Here is a 26,105-nt window from a genome sequence, read left to right as displayed (position 1 = left end):
TTGAAGAGGGAGTCGGACCTGGAGGGGAGAGTACAGAGCTGCTGCACTGAAGGCAGGAGACCAGGATGAAGGAGGCTCCGAGGGGAGTGGTGCCAGGGAGTACATCTTTCTCGACCCAGGCTGGTATGGAGGGTTGGTCAGGATTGGAAGAACCAAATTCATCACACGACTCTCATCACTTTTCACAACTTTCAGCAAAGTCCCTGCTTCCCTATTTAATACTCCTCAGCTTAGCTTTGATGGCATTTGTAATGGGACCCTGCTCATCTCCTCAACCTCACTGTCTCTTCTTTCTCTCTTCCACCATATTCTTAGTTGCATATTCATTCCCTGTCGTGCCCTAACTCAGAATTCCATCTTCCTCCAGCTGTGATGCTCCACCCTCTTCCCTTTTTCCTCTGCCTGTGCTTCTGCATGTTCTGCCTCTCTCTCAGAGCTCAAGAAGAAAGGTGGCAGGTAGAACAGCTCTCATTGGGTGCTGTGTTCTGTTTTATTTCTGTTCACTGAACTTCTCCTCCAGCTTTTTTTTTTTTTTTTTTTTTTTTTTGCGGTACCCGGGCCTCTCACTGTTGTGGCCTCTCCCGTTGTGGAGCACAGGCTCCGGACGCGCAGGCTCAGCGGCCATGGCTCACGGGCCCAGCCGCTCCGTGGCATGTGGGATCTTCCCGGACCGCGGAACGAACCTGTGTCCCCTGCATCGGCAGGCGGACTCTCAACCACTGCGCCACCAGGGAAGCCCTCCAGCTTATATTCTAAGCAGCCAGAGGTGAAGATCCAAGACTCATGTTTCCTCTCTGCTCCCCACAGAGCTGAGGACAAGCCAGTTGTCACCGATATATATTGTTTAAAAGGAGTTACATTTGAGTATTTATTGCTTGTAGAACTATAAGATATAACAAGAAGTAAAGGACAACCCTGACTTAAAAGAGTAGGAATTCTCTATATGGAAGCTAGAGGAGAGTGTGGAGGACATTTCCTTCAATCACCTTGTATACCTGGGGGAACAGAAGCTTAACGTGTAAAGTAACTCGGTGCAGGTCATGTGCAGAGTGTAAGCTAGAATCCGGGGGCTGGTGTGATGGAGTTTGGAGCGAGGCCTCCTGGGTTCAGCACCGGCCCTGCTGCTTACTCAGTTTGGACCTTGGGCAAGTGACTTCCATCCCTGTGCCTTCGTTTCCTTACGTGCGGGTGCATTGGGTTGTGGTGGCAGTTAATGAGGCATCCTGGCGCAGTGCTCACGAAGTGTCAGCTCTTACTATTACTTTCTGACTCCAGAATGCAAGATCATCAAGTTTCTTCTTTACCATCAAAGATTAAGTGGCACTTGATATAATTTCAGTGTTGTGTGTTCTATAGTATTCTAATTTGATGGCTTGCTGTTTGCAAGAGGCAGCAATGATAGAATATTAAATTAACCCGAGTACCTTATTTCTTAAAAGTACTAATAACTAAGAATTTAATTTACCCTGTAAACTGATAGATGCTGTAGTCTAGGATGTGTGTATGCGTAATTTCTGCTAATAGGAAATATAATAGCTGTGATGAAATGGCTATTGTATATTCGACTATGTTCGGTGGCATACTCTGTCATTTCCATTTGTTTAACCTCATTTTTCATTATCACCTCCCTAAGGGCCCTTTACTGGATATAGTATTCTTACTTGCTCCTGTCTTCCCCCTATCAGATGTACTGTATATCTGTTTATGTACCCAGTAGCTTTGCTTTATACATAAAAAGAGAAAGATTTTTTTTTAAATAAATTTATTTATTTTTGGCTGCGTTGGGTCTTCGTTGCTGTGCACGGGCCTTCTCTAGTTGCGGCGAGTGGGGGCTACTCTTCGTTGCAATGCACAGGCTTCTCATTGCAGTGGCTTCTCTTGTTGCGGAGCACGGGCTCTAGGCGCACGGGCTTCAGTGGTTGTGCCACGCGGGCTCAGTAGTTGGGACTCGCGGACTCTAGAGCGCAGGCCCAGTAGCTGTGGCTCACGGGCTTAGTTGCTCCGCCACATGTGGGATATTCCCGGAGCAGGGCTCAAACCCGTGTCCCCTGCATTGGCAGCTGGATTTGTAACCACTGTGCCACCAGGGAAGTCCAAGCTTTAATTTTTAATAAAAATTAATTGTGGTAAAATAACAGAGAAGGAAGTCTGGCTGTGGGCAAAGAGGCACCACTGGAAGGTGTGCTTCTTCTTGGACCCTCCCCTGCGGTCAGGGGTGCTGCAGCTCCCACCCAGCCTCCAGTCTGCGGCACAGAGTCACTCTCTGCACGGGGTGCAGCTGGTCGGAGGCTCAGAGCTGACCAGGAGGTAGCCTGTTCCAGCCAGCATTTCATCCAGGACCCAAGAGGGCTCCAGGAACCGGAAGGCGAAGGCCCAGGTCTGAGGACCGTGTCCTCAGGTCACAGAGCAGAGGAGACCCAGGCAGTGCCAGGAGTCAAGGTGAGGTTGGCAGGGGACAGGCCGCCCAGGAGGGGCGCCCCTGTGAGGCCCGAGAGCACCCCTCAGAAGAAGACCTGCCCATGGTCCCCATCTGTCACCCATGCCCACACTCCTGTCGGCGGCCCGACCCCGGTCATCAGGCCCCTGGTCCAGATGAGTGAGCTCTGCAAGCCTGAGGCAGACCTTCAGGCCCCAGTCCAGGCCCAGGGCCCAGTGGAGGCGCAGCGTTCGGGACCGAGGGGGAGGAGGCTGCAACCCCCTCGTCCTCCTCCTCCCCAGTCCGTGCCCACCCCCCAACCCAGGCCGAGTCCTTATCCCAGGAGGCACTTGGTGTGCTGATGGCTGACCTGGTGGGGTTCCTGCTCCTCAAGTATCGCACCAAGGAGCCGACCTCCAAGGCGGAGATGCTGAGTATGATCCTCCGGGACCATTGGGACCACTTCCCCGTGGTCTTCAGCCATGCCTGCGAGTGCATGCAGCTGGTCTGTGGCATGGACGTGAAGGAAGTGGACCCCAGCAAGCACACCTATGTACTGGTCCCCACCCTGGGCCTCACCTGGAATGCCATGCTGACCGATGGGCAGAGCACGCCCAAGGCTGGCCTCCTGGTGATGCTTCTGGCTGTGATCCTCCTGGAGGGTGAATGTGCCTCTGAGGAGGAGGTCTGGGAAGCACTGAGCATCATGGGGGTGTATGCAGGAAGCAGCACTGCATCTGTGGGGAGCCCAGGGAGCTGCTCACCAAAGTGTGGCTGCAGGAGGGCTACCTGGAGTACCAGCAGGTGCCCCACAGCAACCCCGCCCACTACGAGTTCCTGTGGGGTTCCCGGGGCCAACATGGAGACCAGCAAGTGGCAGGTCCTGGAGTATCTGCTCAGGGTCCATCGATGGGATCCCAGGTCCTTCCCATCCCTGTCTGCAGAGGCTGTGAGCATTGAGGAAGAGGGGCCCTGAGCCAGAGCAGCAGCCAGGCTCCTTCCAGGTCCACGTCCAGCAGCTTTTCTTGCAGGGCAGGAAGGGAGGCTGATCCTCCACTGTGAGTTTGAAGAGGGAGCAGTCAGCCTTCTAAGTAGTGAGGGTCTGGGAGAGTTAGGGGAACACGGTGTATAGCATCTTTGGGTTCCTGTTGTGTATGATGACATGGAATTTCATCTCTGTTTTCTTTAGGAATTCTTCAAATATTCCTTTTAAAAGAAGGCTTAATAAGCTTCGGTATCTAAGTTTGTGAATGGCATTGATCACACATGTATTTGCGCTAATTCAGTTCAACGACAAGAGTTTTGCTATTTTGTAAAACAGATTGTGAGATTCCCTTATTATTTTGTGATCCTGAACAAGATAACATGGCATTGGAATATGAATCTCTTGGAAATGAGAAAGAACTTTAGAATAAAATTGATGAGGTCAAGAAAAAGAGAAATAAAAGTAAAAGTTAATTCTAAAAAATATATATATACACACACACATAACGTAAAATTTACCATCTTGACCATTTTCTAAGTGTTAGAAACTTTTTGATGTAAAGCAATTTCAAAATTCTGAAATAGAATATTAGAAAAAATTTTCATTTAAACAACTTTATGTATACAGGTTGATTATAAGACATTTTTTCAACTGTACTAATTTTTGAGTTGTCCAGCCTGGTATTTTATACTTGTGTTCAATAAATATTTGAATAAGTGAAGCGATGATAAAATACCCCTTTTCTAGTATGTCTTTTAGTAAGTTTGGCCTTCATTTCTCTAGGTGGCCATCAGACCCAAGAGCAAAGAACTCAGAGAAATGTAATAAATGTACCTGGAGAAAAACGCACTGAAAATGGGGTAAGTAATAGTGAATTAAATTGAAAAATTTTAATTGCTTTTTATAGGTACTAATGAATTGGGGTTATAATTTATTTTTAAAGAATTAATTTTGGGGTAGTGCTAACCGAAAACAATAAAACAGCCAATTATTTTACCAGCAAAACAAGTTTATTTGGGAACAGTGAAGAATTGCAATTCAGGACCCGCAGCTCTGGACAACCACATCCCAGTCCTCTAAAGCAAGAGGAAACTCTTTTTTAGAGGAGAAGGGGAAGTTGGGAGGGGCCGCTGTCAACAAAAAGTCTGTTGGAGGAACCTGGGAGTTTGAAGTATGGTGGCTTTACACTGGCTGAATTGTTGTCAGGCAAAGAGGAGATCGTTCTTCCTGCTGCTGGTGGCAGTAGAATGGTGTTACTTCCTCTGGGGATACACAGTACATCTCTTCCTCTTGGGATCTGCACCAGTGTCTAGTGGTATGTGTGTGAGAGCTCCCCATTGTGGCTTCCCAACTCCATTTTCCTGAGGTTGCCCTTTATTTTCACAGAAGTTGTCATTTCTGTTGAATATTTCAAACATTTTTATGAAGTTATAAAGTGGCAGTCACTTGAGTGGTAATAGTTTTATCAATCCACACCATGGCCCATGCACTGGATGGTCTCAAGCAGAGCAGTGCTCTCCATGCCCGTTACATGTTGCCGCCCACAGCATGTCCTGGAGCAGCAGCTGCATGTGTGCCTCTGTGCTCATGACAATGGCCTGTCTCCAGGAAGCAAATGGTCTAGTCTGTAGACTAAGAGATGGGCAGGCAGACTTGCTTTGTATCTTCAGTGTTGATGTCTTGATCCTTCTGTCAGGTCTTAAAAGACAAAGTGGCTGGTGGGTTGAAGTCTTCATAGGTGCCTCCAGGAAAGAGAACTTCCTTTATCATATGGTGTAGAGTTGGAGAATAGGCCTAACATTGATATAGGTGAGGAATTTTGTCTAAGTAGAAGCGTTCTTTTTTTTTCTTCTTTTTTTAATATTTATTTATTTTATTTGGTTGCATCGGGTCTTCGTTGCAGCAGGTGGGCTCCTTTGTGACTTGCAGGCTCCTTTGTTGTGGCACATGGGCTCCTTAGCTGTGGCATGCATGTGGAATCTAGTTCCCTGACCAGGGATTGAACCTGGCCCCCTGCATTGGGAGCACTGAGTCTTATCCACTGTGCCACCAGGGAAGTCCTAAAGGGTTCTTTTTAAGAAATACATGTTAAAAGAATGAGCAGAAATGAATGAACGAGGGTGAATGAATGAGAGAAGGAAGAATGAGAAATTTTCACCATGGTCTTTTCTGGAAGTTTTAGTAATAAGTTTTCCAAATAATTTTCAGGCTGGAGAATTAGTTTCTTTTTCTGGCTCTGCCACTAACTAGGTGTGTAGCCTTGGGCGGGTCACCCCCTGGCATGTGCTTGGCACAGCTATACACTGGAAAAAGCACCGGCCTGGAGTGCGGAGGGCCCATGCTCAGACACGGCTTCAGAACTTTCTAACTAGCTAAGTCTGAGCAAGTTACTTTGCCTCTGTACTTTCCAACTCGCTATTATTGATTTCCGATTTTATTTCTTTTATTGGCTACCATTGTGACTTTAAATGATATACTTAAGTCTCTATTTCTTTGTATGATAAACTTTAAACCATGTCTCTGGACCTCCCTTCTTGTAAGATGAGGGTATTAGCACCCCCTCCCTTTTCTCCGTCTCCCCTTCCCTCCTGTCCTACCTTCCAGCTTTTTCAGCTGTACTTTTCTTTTTTTTTTTTTAATTTTGCGGTACGTGGGCCTCTCACTGCTGTGGCCTCTCCTGTTGCGGAGCACAGGCTCCGGACGCGCAGGCATAGCGGCCATGGCTCACAGGCCCAGCCGCTCTGCGGCATGTGGGATCCTCCCGGACCTGTGTCCCCTGCGTTGGTAGGCAGACTCCCAACCACTGCGCCACCAGGGAGGCCCTTTTTTTTTTTTAATTTATTTATTTTTGGCTGTGTTGGGTCTTTGTTGCTAAGCACAGGCTTTCTCTAATTGCAGCAAGTAGGGGCTACTCTTTGTTGCAGTGCGCGGTTTTGTTCTCATTGCGGTGGCTTCTCTTGTTACGGAGCATGGGCTCTAGGCGTGCAGGCTTCAGTAGTTGTGGCACGTGGGCTCAGTAGTTGTGGCATGTGGGCTCAGTAGTTGTGGCTCGCGGGCTCTAGAGAACAGGCTCAGTAGTTGTGCATGGGCTTAGTTGCTCCGCGGCATGTGGGATCTTTCCAGACCAGGCATCAAACCCATGTCCCCTGCATTGACGGATTCTTAACCACTGCGCCACCAGGGAAGCCCTCAGCTGTACTTTTATGTTGTCAATGTTGATAATATTTGTGTACTTTTATCTAAGTATAGTTAAGACTTTATACTTTGTTTATACATTGGTTATAAAGTTGAAAACCATTTAATGGTGTTTATTATTTTAGATTTTTCAGATATTAGCCACTGCAGAGCCAAGTGGTATACTAGATTATATTTTCTTCTTTTTAGTTCCAATGTACTAATCCCTGTGCCACTTAAGGAGAACTATTCCTAATGTCAAGATTAAGGATTCTCCTTCCTTACCCTTCAGTTTCTGAAGATCATTCCACAAATCCTCTTCTTATTCCTGCCTTCTGATATACTTGTCCACTCCAAATCTAGAGCCTTTGTGGGGTTCCGTCAGGCATATGTGCTTCAGAAAGTCATAAGAAATAAAGGCCCAGGCCCCACTGGCAGAACTTTTGATTCAGTAAGTTTGGAATGGGCCAGGAAAACTCCCTATATGACTCTGTTGCCCTGCCAGGTTTGGGAACCTCCAGGTTACATGTACCCACTGTCGGAAGCATTCAGAACTTACCTGTACAACAGAATTTTGAAGATCCTTTTGAGTTCTAAGATTTCCTGACCTGAGCTTTAGGGAAGGTGAAGTAAATACATTGAGTAGGCTTTGTGTATTGAGGCGGGGTATGTGTGTATATGATAAAGGGAAGGGACTCAGGAGGAAAGGATTCCCTTCCAATAACGTAATAAGGTGAGTTTTGATGTTTTGATGTGATGGGTCTGTGATCTTTTCCAGGATGAAGTTGTTTCTTGTTAACATGGAAATGATGTTTACATTTCAAGAGCAACAAAACTGAAACCTGAAACCAAAATTAAAAATGTGTTTGTAGGGCTTCCCTGGTGGCGCAGTGGTTGAGAGTCTGCCTGCCGATGCAGGGGACACGGGTTCATGCCCCGGTCCAGGAAGATCCCACATGCCGTGGAGCGGCTGGGCCCGTGAGCCATGGCCGCTGAGCCTGTGCGTCTGGAGCCTGTGCTCCACAACGGGAGAGGCCACAGCAGTGAGAGGCCTGCGTACCACAAAAAAAAAAAAAAAAAAAAAATATGTGTTTGTAGCCTTTACATGAGCTTATAATTAGAGGAAGGTAGAGAGCTAGTGAGGAGGTATAACTCTGGCCTAGAAGCATGACATCTAAGATGTTACTGTGTTTTATGGCACACACACCTGCCTTTTAAGCCTAATAATATATTACCTTTGTGAAGTACTTTATTGTCTACAAAGCACTTTTACATGCATTTTTTTTTTGGTGGTGGTGGTACGCGGGCCTCTCACTGCTGTGGCCTCTCCCGTTGCGGAGCACAGGCTCCGGACACGCAGGCCCAGCGGCCACGGCTCACGGGCCCAGCCACTCCGTGGCATGTGGGATCCTCCCGGACCAGGGCACGAACCCATGTCCCCTGAATCGGCAGGCGGACTCTCAACCACTTGTGCCACCAGGGAAGCCCTACGTGCATTTTTAAAGTTAATAAGATGTTAAAAATGTCCTTCTCCAAAAATGTTTTTGTGTATATCCTGGATATAGAATGGTGGCACAGTGAACCTTCTGTCTTTGGGCTGCAGCAACCAGGAACAGATCCAGCAGCCTGTGGGTTGGAAGAGAAAGACAGGCTGCTGATTTGGTGTGATTCATGCCCATTAGCAGCTGCTGAGGCAGGAGGCTGCGAAAGTTCTACTCTCCTAAAATTGCAGGTCATGAAGTCAGGTTGTCTAAGAAATAAAGGCCCACGGGCCTCCCTGGTGGTGCAGTGGTTAAGAGTCCGCCTACCTATGCAGGAGACACGGGTTCGAGCCCTGGTCCATGAAGATCCCACATGCCATGGAGCAACTAGGCCCATGCACCACAACTACTCAGCCCACGTGCCACAACTGATGAAGCCCGTGCATCTAGAACCCGTGCACCGCAATGAAGAGTAGCCCCCACTCGCCACAACTAGAGAAGCCCGCGCATGGCAGCAAAGATCCAACACAGCTAAAAGTAGATAAATAAATAAATTTATGTATTTTAAAAAAAAAGAAAGGCCCAGATCCCATTGGCAGAACTTTTGATTCAGTAAGTGTGAGGTGGGCCTGGAAGACTCCCCATATGACTCTGTTGCCCTGCCAGTTTGGGAACCTCCAGGTTATATGTACACACTGTCGTAAGTATTTGGAACTTACTTTTCCAACAGAACTTGGAAGATCTTGTTTAACTTTATGGTATAAAGGCAAATTGATTTATTCTCATTGTGTATGCCTGTATCAGGGATCCCAAGACCACCCCCGGTGTCGGTGATTTGCTTGGGGGACTCCCAGGGCTCAGCATTATGGTTGTGCTCATGGCTGCAACCTCCTCCAGTCAGAGGACACAGAGCAAGAGCAACAGAGGGAAGAGGGGCACGGGGTGACGTCTGAGGAAACCAGGCTCCCAAGAGTCCGCTCCCAGTGGAGTCACACAGGATGCACTTAATTCTTCCAGCTGCTAATCGTGACACGTGTGAAATGTCTGCCAGGGAAGCTCGTCAGAGCCCCGAGGCCTGGGGTTTTATTGGGAGCTGCTCACGTGGGCAGCCTCTGTCTAGCAAGCACCAAAACTCCAGACTCCCAGAAGGAAAGCAAGCATTTTACTTAGGTGTCCTGAAAGTATCTATACTTCTTTGCTGTTTTCTCAGCCAGTCAGGCTAAATCTGAGTCCGTTTCTACTCTATTCCTCTACATCCACTAAGTTGCCAAGGCCAGTTGATCCTACCCCCACCCCCCATATTTTCTTCTAAGAGCTTTATAGTTTTAGCTCTTATATTTAGGTCTGTGGTCCATTGTCCATTTTGAGTTAATTTTTGTGTATGGTATGAAGTAGGGGGGCCAAGTTTATTCTTTTGCATGTAAATATCCAATTACCCCAGCACCATTTGGTGCAAAGACTATCCTTTCCCCATTGAATTGTCTTGGCACCTTTGTCAAATCAATTGACTGTATATGTGTTTGTTTGTTTCTGGAAGCATTTATTATTAATATGGTCACTTAGTCTCCTTGTTTTCCATATGGTACCCAGGACTCAGCTGGGACTGTCATCTCCCAGGCCAAGATAACGTTTCAATTGTCTAGAGAATAAACTTCTAGACTTCCGCCAGGGTAAGAGAGAGGCAGTCACCTAGATCATAGAGTTGGGGAGAAGATCTAGGGATTTTACTGCTTCTTAAATATCTTTCACTCAGTTTGCTTTATTTTAGGTGCCTTACATTTCATCCCCCTTTCCAGAGATACATAGTTTTGCCAATTCCTGAGCCCTTTGAAGGTTCTGTGATATAACTGGTTTCTTCATCCAGTTTCACCTCTTCTCTCTTGAGGTTTGTCTCAAATCTACTAGGTCAGTTACTTCTCATCCATTCTCTCTCCAGCTTCCAAACATTCTTGTTGTCTCCATTCCTGTTTTTGTGGTTTTATATTATTTGATGTCAAAAATCCCTTTACTATCATATAGTGGTTTTGAGATTTAATGAAATTAGGATTAAATAATTCTCTGTTTTGAGCGGAAGAACTAAGTGTACATTTCTGTTAATTTCTCCTGTTGGGATTTGTTGAACTTACTGATTCTGAGGATTGGCATCTATCAACATAGCTGGAAAGTTCTCTACTGTTATCTCTACAGGTATATCTTCTTCCACATTCTTTCTTTTTTCTTCTCTGGAACTTTGATTAGACATGTTATATCTTTCATTTTATCCTTAATTACTCTTTTATATTTTCACTTTCTTTGTCTCTTTGTACTGTGTTCTGGATAATTTCTTAAGATACATTTTTCAGTTAATGAATTCTGTCTTTCACTGTGTTTATTTGGATGTTAGTACATATAATATGCTTTTAGTGTTACTTGTTATGAAAAGACAAGGCACAGTGTGGGAGAAAATACTTGCAAATACTATACCTGATAAGGAACTATATTCAGAATATAAAAAGAAATCTCAAATCTCATTAAGAAAATAAAACAGTTTTAGAAGAAGCAGGCAGAGTATTTGAATAGATGCTTCACTAAAGAAGGTATGTGAATGTCAAGTAAGCACGTGTAAACATGTTCCACATCATTAGTTTTTAGGAAAATACAAATTAAAACCACAGTGAGATACTACCACGCATCCATCAGAATGTTTAAAACTAAAAAGACTGGTGATAGCCAGTGCTGGCAGAGGTGTGGAGAGCCTGCGAGACACACACGGCTGCTGAGAATGTAAGTGGTGTGGTCTGGAACACAGTTGGACAATTTCTTTAAAACCTGAACATAAATCTGTTATACGATACAGCAGTTCTACTTCTAAGTATTTACACGAGAAAGGAAAGCAGATGTCCATATAAACTTGTACATGAATGTTATAGCAGTTTGATTTGTGGTAGCCAAAAATCTAGAAAAACCCTAATGTCTTTTAACAGGTGAATGGACAAAAAAACTGTTATATCCATACAATGAAATATTCCTGAGCAATAAAGAAGAATGAACCGGGCTTCCCTGGTGGCGCAGTGGTTAAGAATCCGCCTGCCAATGCAGCGGACACGGGTTCAAGCCCTGGTCTGGGAAGATCTCACATGCCGTGGAGCAACTAAGCCCGTGCGCCACAACTACTGAGCCTGCGCTCTAGAGCCTGCAAGCCACAACTACTGAGCCCACGCACCACAACTACTGAACCTGTGCTCTAGAGCCTGTGAGCCACAACTACTGAGCCCACGTGCCACAACTACTGAAGCCCGTGTGCCTAGAGCCCGTGCTCCGCAACAAGAGAAGCCACCGCAGTGAGAAGCCCGCGCACCGCAACAAAGAGTAGCCCTCGCTTGCCACAACTAGAGAAAGCCCGCGAGCAGCCACGAAGACCCAACGACGCAGCCAGAAATAAATAAATAAATAAATTTTTTAAAAAAGAAAAGAATGAACCACTGCTGCATGCTACACCATGGATGGATCTCAAATCATTACGCTGTAAGAAAGAAGCCAGACAAAAGAGTACACACTGTATAGTTCCATTTATATAAAATTCGAGAAAACATAAACTAATTTCTAGTAAGAGAAAGTAGATCAGCAGTTGCCTGTGGACCTGGGACCTTGGAAGGGGTTGGAGGGAGGTGGGAGGGAGGGATTACAAAGGAGCACAAGGAGGTTTTAAGGGTGATGGGTTTGTCCATTTTCTTCATTGTGGTGATAGTTTCATGGTGTGCATGTTTGTCAGAACAAATTGTGCACTTCGGATATGTATAGTTTATTATACGTCAGCTACAGTAAAGTGGACTTAAACAGTCATTAAAAAGTTTTCAGTTTAGAGGTTTTAATTGGTTCTTTTCCACCTCTTGGTTACTCTTTGGTCATATTTTAAGCTTCTCTTACTTCTTTAAACACACTAAACATAGTCATTTCATATTCTGCAACTAATAATTTCAGTTTCTGCATATGTCGCTTCTACTGGCTTTAAGTCATGGTTTTATGATCTTTGTGTGCTTTGATTTTTGACAATGAGCTTCTCATTTTCCTTGGAACTTGACCTGTGAGGTTTTTGGGTTTTGTTTTTTTTTTTTGCGGTACGCGGGCCTCTCACTGTTGTGGCCTCTCCCGTTGTGGAGCACAGGCTCCGGACATGCAGGCTCAGCGGCCATGGCTCACGGGCCCAGCCGCTCCGCGGCATGTGGGATCTTCCCAGACCGGGGCACGAACCCGTGTCCCCTGTATCGGCAGGCAGACCCTCAATCGCTGCGCCACCAGGGAAGCCTGACCTGTGAGTATTTTTAAGGTCTGGATGAAGGTGGGATTTTCCCAAGTGGTTTGCATTTGCTTTGGTCAGTAACTGGGCATGCAGATAGACTCACTCTGTGGTCCCCTTTGTGGGTCTTGAAGCTTTCATGAGAGCTGTCAAGTCTTCATAGATTCTTAGCGGGGTCGTCCCCCTCCACTCAGACTGTGATAGAGAGAGGGCAGATTTCTCCTGCTCCCATCTGTGGGTTTGAGGCTGTTTCTCATTCACTGTCACACTGAATCGGGGTCCTGGATGTATATGGGCATCTCCTATTGGACTCTCCACCCTGGGTGGGTCTCGTCTTTCTCTCTCTTTTTTTTTTAAATCTGAAATGTGTTTATTGGGATGGTTTCCTGCTCTTCTTGATTCAGGGCGCTTCCATTGCTGCTTCCGTCTGGAGGAGCATCCTTCTGTAAGCCTCGCTCTTCCTCTTGCAGGCTGGCAGAGGGCAGTAGAGCAGCTGCCACACAAAGCTACTGTCTGTGCATGGCTAGAGGCGGTGGTGATTTTATAGCATCCTGGGCATTTCACGTCCATGAAGTAGGAACTGGGGCTCTGCACCAGGCACTTCTTCTTGTGTTCCTCTTCTCTCCTGGAAAGGGATGAAGGAGATCCATTCCGAGAGGCGTGTTCTCTTGGGGAGGTCGTCACTACCAGAAAACCATACTTCTCTCTTAGTGCCAGGCTTCAGCAGCTCCAGAGGGCAAGTCTCCAGGTGGGCATAAGGTGGCTTTGATATTTCCTCAATGCCCAGAGCTTCTGCTCTCTCTTTATTTTGGCCCCTGTAGCTTCCTTCCTGCTGTGTCAGCTCGGTGATGCTTTTAAAAATAGGTTTTTTATGTTTTTTAATTTTTTTTGCGGTATGTGGGCCTCTCACTGTTGTGGCCTCTCCCGTTGCGGAGCACAGGCTCCGGACGCGCAGGCTCAGCGGCCATGGCTCACGGGCGCAGCCGCTCTGTGGCATGTGGGATCTTCCCAGACCGGGGCATGAACCCGTGTCCCCTGCATCGGCAGGCAGACTGTCAACCACTGCGCCACCAGGGAAGCCCGGTTTTTATGTTTTATCTTGCCTTTTAATTGTTGCTGTCAGGAGGGTAGCTCAGCGTGTTTTGTGGACCACATTCTGAGAGGTGGAGTAGTTACCATAATCCTCAGCTTGTAGCACTCATGCGGGGTGTAGTTGGTTTCTCTTATTGGTGTTCATGCTCTTTGATAGCCCTGTTCTCCTGTTGATCTTTCTAGCCCCAACTGCACCTAGCCACTTGCCTTGGGTATAAATGTGGTTAAACCACACTGAATTGGTATCAGTGAATTTTAATCATATGAGTGATTCACATATAGGATAAAATAGCATATTGTAGTAGTATTGCAGGGGGTGGGAGCCAGTATATGCTTTAGATATCTGATTGACTCTTATTAATTTGTAAGACTTAGTAATTTTTGGAATATGAAATACACGAGTCCCAGAGCACAATGAGATGTTAGAGAGGTTCAATTTTACAGAATATTTTATGTGATAAAAATAAACCTACATGCTTATAATGTACCTTGATATCATTATCACCTACTTTTTTGTTTGCTAAATAAGCAAGTAAAAATACTCTCCAAACCTGAAAGTGTATAACCTTGGAGAGAGGTAGGAAAAAAGAGGAATGATTTAATGTTCTAGAATATCTTGTGAGTATAAACAGATTTTATCCTAATTATTTTGTCAGTTTTGTTTTAGGGATGTTTGTCATCTTTGAAGTGGCATTGTTCTTGAGAATCCAGTTATACTTTAAAAAACTAGTTATAATTTTAAACCAATATCTTGTGATGATTAAATCACAAGATGGGATACTGGCTGTTAGGTCTAATTCTTCTTTATTTCTTACTTTTTAAATTGAGAAATGAATTTACAGAAGAATGTGTAAAACATGTATGGTTTAAAGAATTACTTAGCAGACACTCAGGTAACTACCACCCAGGCTTGGAAGTCCTCTTTTATTCTTTTTAAAGCAATTCTATCCAATTTATTTGTTTATTTATTATTACAGTAAGTTGATTTACAATGCTGTGTTAGTTTCAGGTGTTCAGCAAAGTAATTCAGTTATACACACACATATATATTCTTTTTCATATTCTTTTCCATCACAGGTTATTATAAGATATTGGGACTTCCCTGGCGGTCCATTGGTTAAGGCTCGGTTCTTTCACTGCCGAGGGCCCAGGTTCGATCCCTGGTCAGGGAACCAAGATCCCACAAGCTGCACGGCACGGCCAAAAAAAAGATGTTGAATGTAGTTCCCTGTATCCAATTTATTTATTTATTTGCGGTACGCAGACCTCTCACTGTTGTGGCCTCTCCCGTTGCGGAGCACAGGCTCCAGACGCACAGGCTCAGTGGCCATGGCTTACGGGCCCAGCCGCTCCGCGGCACGCGGGATCCTCCCGGACCGGGGCACGAACCTGTGTCCCCTGTGTCGGCAGGTGGACTCGAGCCTGGACATATCTTGTAGGAGGTTAAGTAAGAGGAAGACAGGGTCAGCTGTATCTCAGAAGGATCCCTGGGTGCCAGCGTGTGTGCTTGTGTGTCTGGGTGGAGGGTGGAATGGGACCGGAGGCAGGGAGCCTCATGAGGCTTTGCCAGCTCTACTTTACAGCAGAGTCACAGCTACTTGAATCTCAGAGAGAATTACTTCCAAAGAAAATATTTGAAAATAAAAATGTCAAGGTTATGGAGATATAAACCCAAAAGACATCCTGTTATCTGTAAACTACAACTTAAAGAAAATGTCACTTGAGATACTAATGTAAACAAGAGGAGTTATTAGCTAACAGAATGATCTTTCTTTATAGAAATCTTAAAAGAAACATTTGTAGGAGGACAATATTACCCTCCAAGAAAAGAAATTCCTTGAAAATCATCTTGCAAGAAAAATGATCAGACATGAGGTTTTAAAATTAGTTCTTCCGGGACTTTCCTGGTGGCGCGGTGGTTAAGAATCCGCCTGCCAATATAGGGGACATAGGTTCATGCCCTGGTCCGGGAAGATTCCACATGCCGCGGCACAACTAATCCCGTGCGCCACAACTACTGAGCCTGTGCTCTAGAGCTCATGAGCCACAATTACTGAGCCCACGTGCCACAACTACCGAAGCCTGAGCGCCTAGAGCCCGTGCTCCGCAACAAGAGAAGCCACCGTAATGAGAAGCCTGCACACCACAACGAAGAGTAGCCCTCGCTCGCCGCAACTAGAGGAAGCCCGCACGCAGCAGCGAAGACCAAACACAGCCAAAATTAAATAAATAAATTTATTTTTTTAAAAATTAGTTCTTCCCCTCTTATAATTCATTTATATCTGCTTACATGAAATTGTCCCAAGAAAGCCACAGATGACTTCCTCTGGAATAATAGCAGCAGCGATAGGCAGGCCTGCTCACCATCCTGCCTTCCTCCAGAAAGCCCTTCAGTGTCACTAGGCAGGTGTCATTAGTCTATTTTGTCATTTCTCATAGTCTTCCAAAAATAGTTACCTAGAGTTCATTCTTCCCTGTATTTTTTTAATTATTATATGCTAGAATCAAGTTATCTTTAGCTTTTACATTTTTCCCAGGGGGTGGAATTAATCCTTTCCTGTTAGATTGAACCATATGAAATTATTGATTTTGACCGTTTTCTGATCTACAGAAATAGCATTTTCATATGATTCAAACTAATAATAATAAGTGGTGTCTAATGGAGTGTCTACCCTTTGATACAATAAATGATTGTTGGTTAGGAGCAATCAGATGTGCCTATGCTGTAGCCTGGTAAGAAAAAAACATGAGGGCAATACCACCTGTGCGATGGAAAGAGCGTCTGGCTTGCTGTCAGGAGACCCAGGGTAAGATCCTGACACGGATACTGACCCAACCACAGGAACTTGGGAGAGCCGGCCAGCAGCTGCACAGAGACTCAGCTTCCTCATCCTAAACTAAGCTTATTTTCCTTCACAGAGTTTTCGTACACATCAGCTAAGATAACTGTAAACTCAAGTATATATAAATGTCTGAGCAAGTGCTCCTTACATGTTGTTGAATCTCTAGAATTTCGAATCCATTAAAAAATACTGAGTTCTGTCCTATGTCTGGAAGTGATGTCAGATCCTGAGCGTCAGAACAGCTGTGTAAGAAATCCCTTAGATGATCAGGAAAAACTTCAGGAAGCAGATGGTATTGCCGCTAGATCTTCAAGGATAAGGAAGGGTTTAGGAAGTAGGAGAAAGGCACTGTGGACAGAAGGAAGAATGTGAGCAAAAATATGGAGGTGGGGAAGGGTTGCTTGTGGAATGGGGCGGCAGGCACAGCTGTGAGAGAGATCAGGAGCTGAGCCGCAGCTTCCAGTGGGCAAGGTGGGCTCAGGGTAGAGACAGTGCGAGAGCCATTGATGAAAGTCTGGAGTTTAGGGAGGAAGCCCGAGTTGGAAGGAAAGGAAGGGGTTTGGTTTCAGACATGTGGAAGTTGAAGTGCTGGCAGGGCATACAAACAAAAATGTGAGTTTGGCCATGGGAACTCTGGATCTAGAGCCCCTTTGGAGAGAGGCCAGGGGTGGATGGCTAGGCTCACCAGTGGGTTAGCTGTGTTCTCCATATAGACTAAATACAAGAAGAAACTTGAAAGCTTGGGGAACTTAACTTTTTCCCCAAATAATATTACAGTTATATTCTTGTCTGTTTTATAACCAGAGATGAAGTTATTTGGTTGAGTGTTAAAATCAGCATATCAGGATTAAAGCTGACATCTAAGGTGGCCCATTAGCAGATAGGTGTTTAACTACTGACAGAATCCACTAGTCTTTACTGTTAATTGGTTACCAAGCAGTGTACGTTAGGCATTGAGGGGAAAAGCAGCATTTATATTTAAACCCTCTTGATTGCCCTGTTATCTTACTCTCCTAAACATACACTCACAAACGCTCTCTTCTTCGGATGGTGACAGTGCTGTTGGGAACAGCCAAACTCTTCTAAGTAGTACTTGATAGAACGATAGAAGTCTGTAGTCTTCACGAGACTTCACAGTCAGTGGATGTGGTGGTTTTTAAATATGTCTGCAAATTCTTTAACATGCCTCCCTTCAGAGGTGGAGCCTAATTCCCCTCCTCTCTAAGACTTAGTGACTTGCTCCTAACAGACAGAATGTGGGGAAGGTGAGGTTGTGTGACTTTGAGGCTGGTTCATAAGGAGATAGCTGCTCCAGCTCTCTCTCGGATTGCTTGCTCCGGGGGAAACCAGCCACTGTGTCACGAGGACACTGGAGCAGGCAGCTCTGAGAAGGGGCCCACTTGGAGGAGAACTGAGGCCCCCCACCAGCAGCCAGCAGCAGTTGGTAGCCATGCGTGTGAGCCATCTTGGAACCAGATCCTGCGGGCCTTAAAACGGCCACAGCCCTGCCTGACATTTGACTCCATCTCAGGAGGAATTTCTAGCCAGCACCGACCAGTCATGCTGCCCGGGAATCCTTCACCCACAGAAGCTGTGAGCCATGATGAATGTGTACTGTTTTAAGCTCATACCAAGGTTAGGTGTGATCCGTTAGCAGCAGAGAGCGGACACACAGCCTGGGAGATAAAGAAAGGGGGACTGTTGATTCCCAAACTGTTTTCACAGATATAAAGTATATGAGTTGAACGCTGAAGTCATGATGATAGAAGTAATAACACATGAATACAGCTGGGACATGAAATGTCATGCAATGACAGTGTGTCATATTTGTGAAAGGAGGAGAAGGCTTCACAGTAGGTGTGGTTGGTGGAGAGGGATGCAAGAGAATTTTTCTTTGGAATGACTTTGAAATGTAAATTCTTCCTTTTATGTAATTTTCTTCACCAATTTTTCAACTTTTGGGGATAATGCACTCAAACTGAACTTAAAGTTATAGGACAGGAAAGCATCTTTAGGGTAACAAAAGCTAAATAAGAGAGCACTTGAAAACAGATGGGGGAGGCCCTGTGCACAGTAGAGCAGAGGGTTGAAGAAGACGCCCCTCGGCCTCTTCACCAGGCGTGTGTGCTCAGAGCGCACGTGGGGACTCACCAGCCGTGACACTCGCTCTAGGGTTGGGCCACGTCCTATTCTCTGATGCAGAGCAGTTGGGGTGAGTAAATTGGTGACTGTTGATTTGCTTGAAACTAATGTCACAATATCACTTCTTATAGAGCACTTACTTAGTGTGTTTTTTGGGGGTTTTTTTTGGGTATTTTTGTGGTATGCGGGCCTCTCACTGTTGTGGCCTCTCCCGCTGCAGAGCACAGGCTCCGGACGCGCAGGCCCAGCGGCCATGGCTTACGGGCCCGGCCTCTCCGCGGCATGTGGGATCTTCCCGGACTGGGACACGAGCCCGTGTCCCCTGCATCGGCAGGCGGACTCTCAGCCACTGCGCCACCAGGGAAGCCCGCTTAATGTGTTTTTGGATGTCATTATACCAAAAAAAGTTGTCTGGAAAAGGGTGTCATTTTTTTAGGAACTGTGAGAGTGAAGAGTCATTAACTGAACACATACTGTGCGAGGTGATGAACCTTTTGTTTTCATAGACAGAAGTGCAGTCTTCGATGGTTTTGGCACATATTGGAAAAGCACATTCGGTGCATGCTGGCAGAACGTTTTCAGTAGCACCTCAGATGGGACATAAAGCTAAGTCTTCTTACTAATATTTGGGAAGACTGAAAATCTACAAGACATCATTAGAGACCTAGGATGGAAGATGAGGGTATTGCATAATTGTCCACAATGGTTTGTTTTAGAAGCTTTATTATATATTTTTAATAACTGAATTATTGTAACACCAGTTTCAAAATATATATCAAACACATTACCCGAGGAGACAAGAATACATTTAACTAAAGCCATGTTATCAACTGACTTGTGATCTAAAGCTTTTAACCACAACTATCAAGTGAGTTGTAGTTGTTTAATATCTAAAAAATCTAGTTCTGATAGCCTGTTTGTCAAACATACTTTATTTTGATAGCTTTCTGAGTCATGACTCATATACATAATTAGTACAAATGAGACATTAGCCTGGGAAATAAGCCCCCCTTTATATCTAAATTTCAGCAAATCTAGCTAGATTATTTGTTTATTTATTGGCTGCGTTGGGTCTGCATTGCTGTGTGCGGGCTTTCTCTAGTTGTGGCGAGCGGGGGCTACACTTTGTTGTGGTGCGCGGGCTTCTCACTGCAGTGGCTTCTCTTGTTGCGGACCACAGGCTCTAGGCACATGGGCTGCAGTAGTTGTGGCTCGCGGGCTCTACAGTGCAGGCTCAGTAGTTGTGGTGCATGGGCTTAGTTGCTGTATGGCATGTGGGATCTTCGTGGACCAGGGCTCGAACCCGTGTCCCCTGCATTGGCAGGTGGATTCTTAACCACTGTGCCACGAGGAAAGTCCCCAGCTAGCTTATTTATTGAAAATCTGATCATCGTGCGTTTGGGGTTGATAGCTTCATTAAGGACATTTTTATGCTTCTTTTCATTATCAAAATACCATTTATATGGAATTTTTTCTTCAACAGGAGGTTAGCATTTTATTTCAAAGGGGGATCATTAAAATTTAAACCCTGACAACACCAAATGTTGACAAGGATGTGGAGAAGCTAGAACTCTCATATATTGCTGGTGGGAGTGTAAAACATCGCTTCACTGTGGAGAGCAGTTCGGCAGTTTGTGCCAGTTAAACCAGCCCTTAACCACACAGACCACCCATCAACCCGTTCCCCTTCAGTTACCCAAGAGAAGCCAGGACGTCTGTCCACATAAATACTGGTACATGAATGTTCAAGATGGCTTTATTCCTCATAGCTAAAAAGTAGAAATAACCCAAATGCTCACCAGCAGATGGACAGGGTAACAAAAACTGTTATATCCACGTAACTGAATACTACTCATAGCAGAAAGGAACGAGTTCCGGGTACAGGTGATAACGTGGATGAATCTCTAAAACGTTGTGGTGAATGAAAGAAGCCCAACACAAGGAAGTGACCCTGTCTGTGAGAACTTCTCCAGGACACGGGACTCAGTGATGATCGTGGCACAACCAGCACCACCCCTGCAGATGGCTGGTTTGGGGCGGGGGGAGTGGAGGTGACTGGGAAGCACAGCGGGGAGCTTTCTGGGATGATGGAAATGTTCTGTCTTGACTGGACTGGTGGTTACACTGTGATGTGCAGTGGTCAGAACTCATTCAGCAGTAGACTTTAAATGGCGTATTTATGGTCTGTAAATTATGCCTCAATTAAAGTAAACGTGAAAAACTTCACTGGGTATTTCTTAAAATAGCCTGTTGTCACTTCATTTTGTTAACTTATTACCACTATGGATGTTTTTGAAACTTTGTATCTGAAATGGATTAGAATATATGCATATCAGTTTTTTTAAGTGGCTAATCTTAAATTTAGGAATGTAAAAATTAGAAAATCATGTGCTCTTTTATTATAAGTGTTGTGAAATTATATATATGTGTGTATATATATATTTAAACAGTAAATTTTATTATCTTACATAGTTGCTAGGGGTCAGGAAATCAGGGCTTGGCTGCGTGGTTCAGGGTCTCTCATGACGTTGTAATCAAGATGTTGGCCAGGATCACAGTCATCCAGGGCTTGACTGGGCTGGAGGATCTGTTTCCAAGCCCGTGAAATAATATTTTTATGAGGAATTTCTGTAAAGTCAGGAACAATAATGTAAAGAGGGTTTAGCTTCTCATCTGGATTCATTGTTTTGGGGTAGGAGGTTTTAAGAGGCACTTTTTATTTTCAGACCCACAGTTCTCATGATGAGTGGACCCAGGGTAGCTGAGTGTGGTGCTGTGAAATGTTCTGCTTTTCTGAGCTGCTCACAGGCTTTCCAGGACGGGTGCCAGGCTGAGCAGCACACTTTTACAGGAGTGCATGGTGATGCGTCAAGTCCTTGCTGCTGCGCTGGAAAAATGCTCTTTGTATTTCACATGAGACTCTTCAGTATGGAGAGCTGAGCTCAGGCTCTGCTCCTCATAGTTGAATCTGATGGGTAACTTCATTGCTTCCCGTGTGAGATTCTTATCCCATTCAGCAGAATCGAGGTTCATTGAAAACAGGGAGAAACTGCGTTTTACTTTCCTATTGCTTACAGTATCTGGGATTATATCTGGCATATCGAGGGTAAACGAATTACCATGGTATCAAATGTGTATAATACTTAAAAAAAAAAAAAAAGCCCCAGTTCTTCTGACCCCTTCACAGTCACCCTGTCGTGTAAATAGAGAATACCTGGTGCTGGTCCCCCCTCTGTCTCTGACCCCTGCTGGGGTCTTGAGCACATGGCTTAGTTTCTTCTTCTACGAAGCTCCTTTACTACTGCTGCTTATAGCCTTTCCAGGCAGACAGGAGTTAGGGGACATCGTCAGAAGGGAGGTGATAGGGGCCTGAGGAAATGTGGGTTCACGAGGTGTGGGGAAAGATCTGGGGAGGGAGATAAAATGGTGAGGAGCATGTCGACTCCCCGAAGGAAGACAGGATGAAAAGAAGTCTGGACTTTTAAGTTGGAGAAGATGCTGTCTCTGTAGGTGTGTGATCAGGGTGTGGTGGAAGGATGAGGAAATATTAACTTATAAATTCATTCAAGAAATGTTAATCATTGATCGGAACCTGTGGCCATGCACTGGGCTGGGCGCTGTGGGCGTTGGATGCACTGGGACCTGTGGAGAGTCTCTCATTAGCCAGGGCATGCCAGCACAAGTTTTCTGTCAGGTGAGAGTTTTGTATATATTGCAATACAAGTATTGTAAGTTAGAGGAATAATGTCTCTTAATTCATTGTTCCCTCAAGTAGATTTGTAGACGCTTGGAGAAAGAAGCGGATGATATGCCCAGATAAGTGAAGGCTGGGGGCAAGAGGCTTCTGATTTTCTCTGAGCTTGTTGGGGGTAGGGGTGGGTGGGGAGTCCGTTATACCTGGGCTTGGGTGGGCTCTGTTTGTTGTGGGAGATGGGTGACATCAGTGTCAGGCTGGAGAGTGAACCCGCGTTCATTGGGAACATAAATACCAGCGCTGGAATTCAGAATCCAGGTAGAATGTTGGCGGGAGAGGGGACCCTGAGCCCTGGGGCCCCAGGCAGCAGTCCAACTGGGAGGATGGTGCAGCAGGTGGAAGGCTGGAGAGCTGTTTCCTTTCTCTGGGCCTGTATTTTAGAAGCCTGTTGGGCTGTGACCGAGAGAACTTCTCCACTAGTTTTACTAGTCGTGGAAGTGACTTGTCCTCCCTGTGACCTGGAGTTGAACTCATCAGATAACTACCATAATGAGGGACCTCGATGTGCCCGTGTGAACAGGATTTGATTTCTTCTTATTAGATGCAATGAGAAGAAATAAGTAAGGAATTAGGTCATCGGTTTGTCTGAATAAATTGAGTTCATATGGAGAGCTTTAAATTGTTCCTATGGGTTTTAGTTTACAAGGAGAGAATGCATACTGATAGGCCTGTCATAAAAGGATAGAATTTACATCAAAGGTTTCTGTTTTCTTAAAAAACTCTGAAAAGGTGCTTTCTTCTAAATTTTCACATTGAACAAATTAGGGAATATGTACTAAAGTGTAAAATGTTGCATATCTGTTGACTTACAAATTTATGGTGGCTTGTGTTTTTATAACCCGTTTAAAATACAGTTAAATTACACAGGTGTGTTCACTTTGAAATAATTCGCTGAGCTGAATACTATGATTTATACAGTTTTCTGTTTGTGATATCTATGTCAATAAACTTTTATTAAATTACAATATATATGAGTATATACATAAGATATAATACCTGAATTATGACAACAGAGTATATCTTAGTCTTATAGTTAGAAATACACATATGACACAACACATAAAAAGAGCTCTCTCTTGTTCACGAGTATGAATATCAGAATATCAAACAGTTAAATTTCTCCTCTGTCCTCTTTTCATTGTTATTCTAAGCCATTGGTGTGGAGGGGAGACCAAAGAGACAGGTTTTTGTTTTTTCTTCAAGTTGTAAAATTATGAAATTAATGTGAATTGAAAGATTCGTTGCATGAACTTCATTTTTCTCTGGTGAAAAATATGTTTAAGGAGTAAAGTTCTGAGAGTTTTAAAAATACCTTTTGTTGTGGTGATTGGAAAATCTCAATAGGTAGAAATTAGAATCCTTTATTAGTATTAAAGCAGAAATTTGGGGCATTGTGACAGTCCTGCCGGGCATTTCTGGAGAACGAACCAATCTCTTTTCAAATGAAGTTTCTGTAACTTGGCAGTTTACAATATCTAGTTTTGAAAAGGGGCTTGCTCCATATTACCTTCTCGGGATGTTAGATAAACGTGGTCCAGTTAAGACCGGTGAACAGATCCTGATTCCATTTTCCAAGAGTCCAGAATGGGCTTGAACACCACACGATTTGGGGAGGACTGGAGCCAGAGGAACAGGGGTGGGTACCCCTGTGAAGAATTACAAGAGGGCGCAAGGGAGGTAGGAGGGACTCTGAGACTGAACTTGAGCCTAGAGGTAGAAAGTGGAGCTCTGAGGAGGGGCTGTGCACCTGTGTGGTTAGCACAGCCGGGCTGGAGGAGGTGGGAGGAAGACAGACGTGGCTAGAATTGCAGCTCTGTCCCTTTGTCAGCTCTGTGCCCTTAGCCACGTCCCTTCACCTTTCTCCTGGGATTCCTGCCCATTGTGGGGCTCATCTCCCCGACACAGAGGTTCGCTATGAAGACTGTGTGATACAGCGCGTGTGTCACGTCTAGCGTAGTAGCGCATGCTTAGTAAAGACTGTGCTGTATGAGATGGTCAGCAGTAAGCCTCCGCATCCTGCTCTGTCCGTGCAAACTGCCTGACCTGTGGCACAGTTTGAACTCTCTGCTTCATGTTCTCATCTGTAGACCAGGGATATAATGATACCTACCTGAGAGTGTCATTTTGAGGCTTAAATGAGTTCATAAATGGAAAGTAATTACTTCAGTGCAAGGTTCATGATGAACATAATAAAAATGCTTGATGCAATTATTTATCATTAACAGAGAATGGGGACATGCTTTCCAATTCCATTGGTTGCCACTCCTCCAGACGTGTTACCTTTTTGTATTTATTTCACATAGATTAGATAATTCTCTGTCAATAATGGGTCAATCTTTGGTGTAGGCCATACCTATGCTGTTTTTAATGAGATATTTGTATATTAGAATCTTCTATGTATTTCAGCTTCTTGAGACCAGGTGGCAGTGAAATGACATTTGTCCTTAAGGTGTCACCTACACATTTTTTTTTTTTTTTTGCGGTACGCGGGCCTCTCACTGTTGTGGCCTCTCCTGTTGCGGAGCACAGGCTCCGGACGCGCAGGCTCAGCGGCCATGGCTCACGGGCCCAGCCGCTCCGCGGCATGTGGGATCTTCCCGGACCAGGGCACAAACCCATGTCCCCTGCATCAGCAGGTGGACTCTCAACCACTGCGCCACCAGGGAAGCCCTACACATTTATTTTTACGTTGTTTATCCTTAAACATTTGACATCCCAGTTTACTCAAATAAATTTAATAGAAGCAGTCAGCAATTAGGAGGAAAAGTTCTTATGAGAAAGTAAACTTATTTATCTTCTCTTATTTATCTTCTCTTAGCTTCTAGGGAACCTATTTAAAAATCTTGATGTGTGTGCATTTTGACACTAGAGAAAATGATTATGCAGATAAACATACATTCCAGTCTGAGTTTGTTTTGTTCCCTGCAGATTGGAAATCCACGTGTCGAACTTACCCTCTCAGAACTCCAAGATATGGCAGCTAGGCAACAACAGCAAATTGAAAACCAGCAGCAAATGTTGGTTGCCAAGGTAAGTTATTAAAATAGCGGTGGGGAAATGTTCAACAAGTGTGTCCTTCGGCATTACTTTAGACTACCTGGCTAACCCCTGCAAGTAGGACCATGCCGCCACAGTGTTAAACACAATATCTTTCTTAATTATCTCTTCTGTAATCATAAGTGCATACTGTAGCTTCTTGAAGTTGGGAAAGTATCAGAACAAGAGCATCTGACCCTTGACTTGCACACACAACCCCCCAGGACAGGAAACAGTTGGCCTTACCCAATTGTAGATAAAATTGGGAAAGAAAGGATGCTTTCCATTGTCCCCTCTTTTTCCCTCTGGATGTGTTCTCGGCTGATGTAGTTGGCATTAGTGTTCTAGAGGAAGCCAATGACCTGTGATAAGACACTGGCCCTGGGCCCCCAAGACAGTGGCTTCCCTTTATCCCACCCTACAAGGAATTTGTTTGGTTTATTTTGGTGCATGGCATCATCAGCACTCATTATTTACACTGAGTACTAGATTTGTTGTTGAAACTCTGTCGTAGCATTTGAAACTGTTGCCGACCCGCAGTGAGGCCAAACAGACCACAACAGAAATGTTGGAGTTTGGAAAAGAGAAAGGTTTATTGCAGGGCCAAGTGAGGAAAACGGGTGGCTCATGCTCAAAAAATTTGAATTCCCTGGTGGTTCTCAGGGAAGCATTTCTATAGGCAAAATTTAGGGGAGGGCTGCAGGGTGTGTGGCTTTCTTCTGATTCGTTGGTGGTGAGGGAACAGGCTGGTGTTCCGGAGTCTGTGCTCAGCGTGGAGTTAGCATCCTCCACCTGGGTGGGGGCCTTAGTTCCTGCAGAAGAGCTCAAGGGTACATCGTTCTATGTATCCCTGGAGGAGGAGCCCAGGACCCTGTTGTTTCCTGACTGCTCCTCCTTGGTTCCTGC

General features: G+C 45.0%; 1 protein-coding gene across 3 annotated transcripts in view; it reads left to right on the top strand.

The window, feature by feature from the left end:
* The window catches only part of PPP1R13B (protein phosphatase 1 regulatory subunit 13B), a 52,894-nt gene that overhangs the window by 8,794 nt on the left and 17,995 nt on the right, over positions 1-26,105 (top strand). For all 3 annotated transcript variants that reach the window (XM_024758749.1, XM_024758741.1, XM_024758736.1), the window contains 2 exons: positions 4,185-4,261; positions 25,092-25,193. In XM_024758749.1, coding sequence (XP_024614517.1) covers positions 4,185-4,261; positions 25,092-25,193 — 179 coding nt within the window. The remainder of the gene's footprint in view (positions 1-4,184; positions 4,262-25,091; positions 25,194-26,105) is intronic.

This window comes from Neophocaena asiaeorientalis, unplaced genomic scaffold, assembly GCF_003031525.2.
Source record: "Neophocaena asiaeorientalis asiaeorientalis breed wild unplaced genomic scaffold, Neophocaena_asiaeorientalis_V1.1 scaffold476, whole genome shotgun sequence".
In the NCBI taxonomy this organism is placed as follows: Eukaryota; Metazoa; Chordata; class Mammalia; order Artiodactyla; family Phocoenidae; genus Neophocaena; species Neophocaena asiaeorientalis.
Note: the sequence above shows the minus strand (reverse complement) of the source record. Positions and strands in the feature narration are given on the sequence as shown.